Here is a 10,233-nt window from a genome sequence, read left to right on the forward strand (position 1 = left end):
AGCTCTGATAGCGACAGCTCTGGTAGAAATCTGGTCTTGTGAGAGTCTTTCTCAAGTGACAGCAAACAAAGCTACTCACCCATCGCCCAAGCACAGAGCTCACCCCTCACCCCACGCCCACCTCTGCTGGAATCCTAGAGGACCAGCTGCTGCCCCCCAAGCATCTCCACCTTCCTGCTCTGCCGCTCTGTGAATAGCAGGTTATAGCCAGAACCACTTGGTGTCTCGGGAATAGTCAGATGGGAGCCAGGCTCCTTCTGAGGGATCTCCCCATGTGCCAGGGGAGGCGACTCCAGGCTCCTGTGGTTAATTAGGGGAGCCCTGCTGTTGTGCACCCCCTTCGTGGGTTGCCACACCTGTGGGAAGCCAGTCTTAGCGTCAGGCTAGAAATCAGATGCAAGGAGACACTTGGTTTTCTTTCGGCCAAGAGTGACAGAAATGTTTACTTACGAGTGTCTCCTACAGAAGTGTCTATATACAAAGTGTCGTCCTAGACACAGGAAGGATCAGAGCCAGAGAAATCAGATATGGAGAGTAGTTCAAAGGCAGAAACCTTTCTCCAGCTTTCACTGATGTTGCTTGAGGCCAGTGATGGGGAGTATAATTCTGAGGTTTATCAGAAGATTGTGGGCAGCTGTCTGCAGCTCAGGAGGGCTCCAAGAACATCCATGGGGGGATCACAGGCCTCCAGCAGTGGTGCAGGAATGAGGGGCTCTATCAGGTGTCAAGGCTTTGTGGTCCTGGCAGTAAATGTCCCCCAGTCAGGAGAGGGTTTGAAAACAGTCTTTGCCACAAGAGAAATCTTTACTGATGAGCTAGCCCGTGTGGAGATCTTGGATACAAAATGCCTCTAGATATGAGTGTATCAGGTGTGTGCAACCTGAATATCTTTCTTTGAACTTCATTTTTATTTTAAATTAACTTAAAATCGATGTAGAATATTCTATTAGTTTCAGGTACAACACAATGATCCAGTATTTGTATATATTGTGACACGATCATCATAAACGTCTAGTTAACATCTGTTGTTAACTAGACCTTGCAGTTAACTAGTACCTTGCAGTTACTTTTTACTTTCATTTTTTTAAACTGAATTTGGGACCTAACATTTACATCCCAGTGGGTAATACAGGCAAAAAGAAATATACAACACAACAAAGGTAGTTGTTGTTGTTTCCTCACTACACGTGATAGGAAGCAGTTATGAACTGTTATGTCTCTTATGGAATGGTGGAAATGAGTATGATAAGGAAATAGAATCTGAAAACAGATTTTTAAAAAAGATTTATTTATTTGTGCATACAGAACTGGGGTGCAGGCCAGAGGTTCAGGGGCGGTGAGAGGCTTCACCAGAGACAGAGCGGGAGCAGAACAGGCAGGTGGACGAAGTACACTGCTGAGGGGAGCAGCGGGCGGGTCAGGAGAGGTCTGCGGCGCCATGTGGTCACCTCCGGGGCAGGCTGGAATCGAACTCATGCGGAAGCGGCTTTAGCTTCTTTGTGCTATGCTTTAACCCGCTGCGCCACCAGGGAGGGCCTGAAAACGGATTTGAGCTTACAAAAGCTTGATAGGGCATGATTTAGAGATATTCGGCCACACCCTTCAGGTGCATATCCTCACACCGTACTCACCACCCATCACTGAGTGTCCTCCAGCATCATCTACTGCGTCCTCTCTCCTCTAGCCCACTCCCCCCCCCCCACCCGCCTCTATTCTACTATCAGATTTCCAAGGTGTCATTAGTTTGGATTTATCTGACCATTTGCTTTGTTTCTCTAGTTCTTATATAAATAACAATTCTGCGTTTTGTCTTTCTCTGTCTGACTTATTTCTCTTAGCATAATCCCTCCACTCCCATCTCTGCCGCAGTATTCCATTATGCATATATAGCACATCTTCCTGATCCACTCAGGATCAGGTTCCTGGCTGCCTAAAGTAGTATTTCTTTTGCTGGGCTATTGTAGATAATGCTGCAATGACCATGGGAGGGAATATCCATTCCTAATAGTGTTTTTGCAATCTTCAGGTAGATGCTTAGGAGTGAAACTGCTGAATCATGTAAGAGATCTATCTTTAATATTTTGAGAAATCTATATTGTCTCTCATAAGGGCTGGATCTGTATACATTCCCATCATCAGTGTGCCAAGTTTCCCTTTTAGATTTGTACAATAAACTTGGCTATTGTCAAATAAATTATTTTAAGCAAGAAATCAAGATATATTCTTTTGGGCCAATGTGCCCGATAGAGCCTCTCATCATTTTTTAAAAAATATTTTTAGGAAGTTTCTATATAGAATTTCTAATCATCTCTAGTATCAGTTTTCTCTTTCTTTATTGCTTTTCATGCATTTTTTCTTATTTGTGAGCAAAGTATTATTTATCTGTTAGCACCAAAGTGTTTTTTTATTTTGAAGATAATACTTTTAATATCTTTATTTTCAAATTTGCTACTTATGCCTCCTCTCAAACATTTACTACTGTCTTTTAGTATCTCAGATACTATATGCCTACTTAGAGAAAGTCAACTCTGATAAGATGACCAATTCTAGTCTCTCATTCTTCATTGTCAAACTTCTCAAAAGTGACCTATAGTGACTAATAAAGTTTTGTATTTGCACTTTTCTTTCACCTTCTGTAAACATTGCAAAAGTCTCATAGCTAAAGTTGTATTAACTCCACATTTGCTAATGATCCTCTAACTATTAGGTTTATTTGTTCCATTTTCTCTGAAACTTTATTATCAACAAAAATATCTAAGATGGTTGTCTGATATCAAATATTGGGAATAATAATAATAATAATCAATGAGGTTATTTCAAAATTTCATTCACTGAAATTTATTGAAATGTCATTTGTTTTTTTGTCCTTTTAATTATTTTAGTTATGTTATAACATTGTCCTTATTCTCTGTTAGTTCCCTCAGCACTTCAGAATAAGAAAGATAATCCCATATTCAAATTCTGCCTTTGCCACTTACTTAGCTACATGCCTATAGACAGATACATATCATTTAAACTTTGTTTCCTCATTGTTAAATGGTTAATTATTTCAGTATTGAAAATATGAAAAGAGATTAAATATATAAATGCCATAGGATATTTTGGCCAATACCTAGTAAGTGATAGCTCAATATTGTCAATCCTATTTCGTCCTACTCAATTGTAATCTTACTCCTTAGATTTTTTTTTGAATCTTTAGTGTATCTTAACAGTTTGACCATGCTCTCTACTTAATAAGACTTAATCTGTGACTTGCTATTTCTTCTGAACTTCTTTAAGTTCTTCACCTTTAATGGCAACAGGACATTTCTACTTAAAAGTTTTTTCATTTATTCATAAAAGTTGTTTTCATTTATTCAAAACAACACATCTATAATTCATCTCATAAAATCCCACTTCATTAGCTTTTGTTTTAGCTGATCCTGTGTCTATAAACATAGTGGCATCTGACAAACTAATTCAACTTTAAAATCTATAATGCTCTACACTAATGCTCTCATCTGCAATGCTCTTCTTCCCAACATGCCCTACATATAGTAAAAACTTATTGATCATTCATATTTTTCCTAATCTCTTTTATCTTTCATTTCCATTATTACTGACCTATTTTAATCCTTTACCCCACAGTATTTCAACTTAGTGTCTGATATCTGATAGGTGCCAGTTTCATGAATTAATATACTTCATTAATTTTGTGAGTTAATACTTCCATAATTTGTCTGCCTAAATGCACCCAACATTTTGTTCATTAAGCCCCCACTCAAAATGATCTAATAACTTCATCATGCTTGCAAAATATATTGCAAAATATATTTTCAAAAACTCAGTGTGACATTTAAAAGTCTCCACAATTAACCTGCCCTGACCTTCTATGAATTCACTCTAGAATCTCTCTAATACAAACCAAATCAAATACATTTAGCCTCTGACAAATACAGTTTTTATATTTTCTCTTCCTTGAATTCTGTATAAGTCCCTAGGCTATACACTAGAGGTTTAAATATGAATATATATAAGATAAATCATCCCTTTTCTTAGAACCTAGACATATCATTAGATATTTGCAATCACAGATTATGCACTAGGTAATGCTGTAGGAACACAAGAGTGAGGACCCTACCCCCCAACAACCCAACCTGGGAATAAGACAAGACGTCATGGAGGAGATGACAATGTATAGAAGCATTAGAGTTAGTAAGATTAGAGGTGAAGTGTGTGTGAAGATTTCAGGTACAGAGCAGAAAGTCAGGGCTGAAATTCAAGGAAACAGGAGAAACAGGAAAGAAAACAAAATGATTGTGAGTTTGTAACCATGAGCAGTTTGCAGAGTAAGACCTGCAGGGTAAGGCAGGGAGTGAAATGAAAATAGGAACAGAAATGTAGGGAAAGCTCAAGAATGTCCTGTATATTTTGTATCCTCCTTCTTAGTTAAACCAAATCCTGCACTATAACACCGCCCGTTAAGTGAAAAATCAAAGTGGGGAGAATGTATTTGGGAATAATCAATAGAGGTAAAACTGAAGGCAGAGTTAATTTATGCTTAGCTAGGTCAGAAGATTGACTCAGGTTCTATCCCATGATGTAAACTGGAGAAAGCCTTTGCATCTCAGAATCTCTCATGTGCAAAATTGATATAAATCTTGTCTTGTCTACCTCATTTTAGTAATTATAGTAAAAAGCACTTAATGTAAAATTTCTATATTAGCATACATTAAGCACACACATTATTTTTAGTGACTCCATAGAGATAATATGTATTTTAAAAATTGAAAAATCTATTTTTCAATATTTATTAGTGTTTGTCACTTTTTATTGGTATTTTGTTGGCAGAAGGAATAAAAAGCAGAGTGGGGAATAAGTGACAAGTCATGTTTACAGACTGTATGTTTCAGAGAAATCTCTGACACCACTGCTTCTCTGGACCCCAGTGCCTGTACGGACCCCTGGTGACAGATAACGGTAGGTAGCCCTGGGAAATCTCTTGAGACCTCACTGAGGAAAGTCTAATTATGATGTGACAATTTCCCTTAATTTGTCCCTGAGAGGGAGACTGAGGTGCTCCATTTGCCTTTCCATCCTGCATCATCTGAGGAGAAACTCCCAGGAAAGACAATTTTCCATTCTAGCTGTTCCCAGAAGAGCCTTCAGATTTATCTATGCCCTCATCAGGCATGAGCAGAGGACAGTGTGTGCCGGACTGAAGAGTGCGGAGTCTCAGGCCGGTAAGTGCTCACACCTGCCGCTGCTGGGCTTCTGCAGTTGAGACAGCTAACCCGCTTCTCAGTCCTAACGTGCCGGCTTTGCCTCTATCCTTCAGTCTTCAAATCCCAAATTTGCCCTAACCTTTCATCGTAAACGTTTCTTAATATATGGGATATAATTTCATATTTTTAGAAGTTTGCTATGAGTGAGAAATTAGAATAATGAGACATAAAATCAAGAAGGGACATTAGCAGGAATGTAGTCGAGCTCTCTCTCTGTGTATGTGCGTGTATGTGGTGTGATGCAGATACGGATAATACTGATCTTTCCATCACTAAAACTTAGCTGAAGTTTGAAGACTTGTGGATTACTGAGGAGTTGGAAATTTAAGCTTTGAAAGCTAAACTGTGGCTTCTTCCTTTCTAAAACCTGTCACTTATCTTTCTTCCCCTCAAGGCTTGAGATCTAAGGCAGGAGGCATCTTGAAAATTAATTTTCCTGGTCTGCAATGCATTTGTTTTCATCTGTTTTTGAACTCCTGAAAGAAGAAAAATTATCGGTTCTCTTATCTCCCACTGAAGACAATCCTAAATCTTTATAGGTAGGAGAAGGAGGCAGGCGGAAAACACTGTCTTCCCTGAAGTCCCTCTATTGTGGAAGGTATAATAACAGACTTTTTTTTTTGTTTGTCCAGCTGTATTATAGATTTTCAGGCATTATTATTTTTGAGGGTTTTTTTCTATGAATAATTTTTTTAAATTTAATTTGGGGGTTCTATTTTTGTTCTTCTAAGGTGCAGCATTCCACTCACCCTCCACCAAACCACCAGTGCCAATATCCCCTCTGCTTCCCTTTCTTTGCGCTTTTCTCTCCCCTCTTCCCCTCTCCTTTCCTCTGATAACCATGAAATTCTACACAGGCAAAAACATTTAGGAAAAATTTTGAGCTCCATGAAATAATAGTGGACTTTGTAAGATACACAGTCGAGGCTTCAAGTGATTACTGTTCATCCTAGTTATGTTATCTAGACAAGTTATTTCTTCCCTCTGTTTCTCAATATTTCTATCTATAAAATTATAATACATATCTCTATACCCCATTTTCATAGGTAGAATTAAATGAATGAGAACGTGTAAAATCATGGCTCATCAATGACACCATTTATCCTTTATGATTCCTTCTGGGGTGCTTCAGTCTGCTTGAGGGAGAGACCATTGATAATGCAAATATTTAAACTGCTGGAAGCATTAAAATGTTTGAAGACATGAAAGAAGGAAACCTGAAGACTTCTGAGGAGGCAGAGAGTGAGGTTACCTTTGTCAGGAATGATTACTGAGACTTCTGAGATGATGATGTTTATTAGACAGTGGCAACTAGGATTCTACTAAGAAAAGACAAAGAAAGGGACAGGGAGGAACAACATAGGCAAAGATACAAATGGGAAAAGTGGGTCCTATTTGGTTGAACTGATGAGTGTGGGCAGACCCACAGATATTACAAAACCAATAGAAAAGATATTTGGCTCTATAATTTGAACCAGGTCATAGAAGACAGTAAATTTGGGGCTTGGGGTTATATAATCCTCTTTAATCCACTGGGTATTATTCAGATGGGTCTGCCCAGACTCCCGGTCTTAACAGTTCTCAGTCAAACTTTGAGAGAGGAGACAGAGAAGGGAAGTTACAGAGAATGAGAAGGAAGTATTTCCTGACATCTGGGCACTTACTACCTAAGGAAAAAGACATGTTATTATAAAACCAACAGAAAAAGACGGGGGTGGGGTGGGTAAAGGTAATATTTTAACCAGAGAATGAGAAGGAAGTATTTCCTGACATCTGGGCACTTACTACCTAATGAAAAAGACATGTTATTATAAAACCAATAGAAAAAGACGGGGGTGGGGTGGGTAGAGGTAATATTTTAACCAGAGTCAGGTTCAATGTCAGGGTTGGAAGAAATGGAAAGAACTACATGAGAATTACTGAGAGAAATGCTCTGACAGTGTCCTTATAATCTTATTTTTTTGTATTAATACACGGGAGTAGAGAATAGTGGAAAAGAAAGGGGCCAGTTTGAAAGCTAAATACATAGTGGCAGAGAATGAGAAGAAGATAAACTCAGAAAATAAAGTGAACCTGCAGAAAGTATTCCAGAGAATTAAATTTGGTATTGCTCTGTGTGATCTTTGCTTTCCACTTAAGAGGCTACAAGAGGTTGTTTGGAAGTCGAAAGCAAACATTTCAGTTGAGAGACACTTCTAACTGTCCTGTTTCCAACTTAAAGAGGACAGAGGCAGTTTGCAATGTAACCACTACCAATCTCAGGAGATTCTTTGTTTCTGTTTTTTTTTTTTTCCTCCCCCTCACAGATGTCACAGTTGATGAGCAGTGGGAATCAGACAATGGTGACCGAGTTCCTCTTCTCTGTGTTCCCGTGTCCACAGGAAGGTGGACTCTTTTTCTTTATTCCCTTGCTTCTCATCTATGGGTTTATCATCACTGGGAACCTAATAATATTCATTGTCATCCAATTGGACAAGGCCCTGCACACGCCCATGTATTTCTTCATCAGCATCCTCTCCTTCCTGGAGATCTGGTATACCACCACCACCATCCCCAAAATGCTCTCCAGCCTGGCCAGTGAACAGAAAACCATCTCTCTGGCTGGCTGCCTTCTTCAGATGTACTTCTTCCACTCCCTTGGGATCACAGAAGGCTGTGTGCTGACAGCAATGGCCATCGACAGGTACATAGCCATCTGCAGTCCTCTCCGCTATCCAACCATCATGACTCCCAAGCTCTGCGTCCAGCTGACAGCCGGCTCCTGCCTCTGTGGCTTCCTCCTGGTGCTCCCTGAGATCGCCTGGATCTCCACCCTTCCTTTCTGTGGTTCCAACCAGATAGAGCAGATCTTCTGTGATTTCACACCTGTGCTGAAGTTGGCCTGCACAGATACCTCCCTGGTGGTCATTGTGGATGCCATCCATGCAGTGGAGATCCTGGCCTCCTTCCTGGTCATCGCCCTGTCCTACATCCGAATCATTGTGGTGATTCTGGGGATGCCTTCCGCTGAAGGCCGTCACAAGGCCTTTTCCACCTGCGCTGCCCACCTGGCTGTGTTCCTGCTGTTCTTTGGCAGTGTGGCTGTCATGTATTTGCGGTTCTCTGCCACCTACTCAGTGTTTTGGGACACAGCAATTGCTGTCACTTTTGTTATACTTGCTCCCCTTCTCAACCCCATTATCTATAGCCTGAGAAACAAAGACATGAAGGATGCGATTGGGAGACTTTTCTGTGCTCAGAAAAGGGCTGGCAACATTGGGAGATAGATGTAACTAGATCCCAGAGATTGAGAAACCGTCTGCGAGTTCAGCTTTTCACTGTCCTTGTCTTGTTCACAGATCTCTTGCCGTGGCTACTTGATCTGGTATTATAAACCCTGGAGTGTCCATGAGATCCAGGCAATCTCTGGGAGCACCAGGAGGAAGCCATAGAGGCAGGAGCTCACTGTCAATGGTGGAATTTCAGTCTGCTTGCATGGGTGCCCCTTCTAAATGTGCTTTGCTGCAACTGTATATAAGGGATCTTCCTGCTTTATGGATCAAGTTTCTTGCTCATACTCCACCTGGTGGATTCCCGCCTTTCTCTCCTGTCATCCACCACACTTGCAGGTCATAAAGAAGCATTGAAGAGACGTGAAGGATGTCACAGTTCTGAAAATTGCTTTAGTTAATTGCTTCCACCAATTCTCTTTCCAACAGGAACCTCCCCTGTTGTGCGGCATTCCACACTAATGAACAACGCCCTGACATAGAATATTTCTGTACTTTTTGACTTAATTCACAAACACAGTTTAATAGCCATGGGCAATAGATACCATAAAATTAATAACAATAATAATCTATGATATTCATCTAACGATTTACTACTTAAAATATTATGTATAAATCTTTTTGAAATTTAAATTATCTGAAGTAATGAAGCCAGCCCCTTTAACTATTTAATTGTTGTTATTTAATGTAATTATTTAAATGGTTGAACTAAGCTCAAAGAAGTTTACTGACTTGTGGAAGGTCAAAGAGGGAGTTGGTAACAGAACTGGGACTTGCCCTTGGGACTCTCTCCTATAAAAACATACTTTCATTTAATCTATTTGATGTTAAAGAAATGAAATTATACAAACCTCTTTCCCCAAAAGCTTCTAGACCCATGCCAGTCTGTAATAAGTCATGGTTCTTTCCTCCAAGAACTTTTCAACTTTCAAGTGGCTGGGAACTTGGAAGGACTGCTGGACAACAGGATCCGGGACCAGATTGTACACTTACTTCTATCCCTGAGTTGTGCTATTCCCTGGTCTGTAAAATTTTGTGATTGGATTTGATCAGTGTTTTCCCAAACTAGCAGATAAGCAGAACTTAACAATTCAAAGAGTCCAAAAGTGAAGTCAGCATTTGCATTCTGAAGCTCCCAAGAATATTCTGATGGTGGCTCAAATTTGTGAACACCTGAATTAAATGGTCACTGAGGTCATTTCTAGCCTTTGAGTCCTTTGATTTTACATAAGAAGTAAGTAACATTTTGAGCAACATCTGAGTGAATGTAAGGACTTTTCATGCATTACTCCACATAGCCTCACAACAGTCTTATGACATAAGGATTAACCCTTAATTTTTAAAATGGGAAACATGAAGCCCAGAGTTTCAATAACTATGCTAAATATGTAGAGTTGAACACTGAAAGTCCAGGTCAGAAACTCTTGCTCTCACCCAGAGGCAGGTCCTTATTTACCAGGATTTTGTGCCCACTTCCCATAATTTCACCCTGACCAACCTAACAAGAATTACCATGGAGATAATGGTTCTCAGTGAGTGACTGTGATCACTGGTGACTGCACAGGAAGTATGGAAAGATTTTATGCCTCATATTCCAAGATTTGCTTTTTTTTTTTTTTTAAGATTTATTTATTTGTACATACAGAACTGGGGTACAGGCCAGAAGCTCAGGGGCGGCGAGAGGCTTCACCAGAGACAGA

General features: G+C 39.9%; 1 protein-coding gene across 1 annotated transcript in view; it reads left to right on the forward strand.

The window, feature by feature from the left end:
* The window catches only part of LOC101624656 (olfactory receptor 6K6), a 46,741-nt gene extending 37,773 nt beyond the window's left edge, over positions 1–8,968 (forward strand). Inside the window, exon 2 of the mRNA XM_004688070.2 lies at positions 7,571–8,968. Within this exon, the coding sequence (XP_004688127.1) occupies positions 7,571–8,530 (960 nt within the window). The 3' untranslated portion in view covers positions 8,531–8,968. The remainder of the gene's footprint in view (positions 1–7,570) is intronic.
* The last annotated feature ends 1,265 nt before the right edge of the window (positions 8,969–10,233 follow it).

This window comes from Condylura cristata, unplaced genomic scaffold, assembly GCF_000260355.1.
Source record: "Condylura cristata isolate star-nosed mole 26May11 unplaced genomic scaffold, ConCri1.0 scaffold00024, whole genome shotgun sequence".
Lineage (NCBI taxonomy): Eukaryota > Metazoa > Chordata > Mammalia > Eulipotyphla > Talpidae > Condylura > Condylura cristata.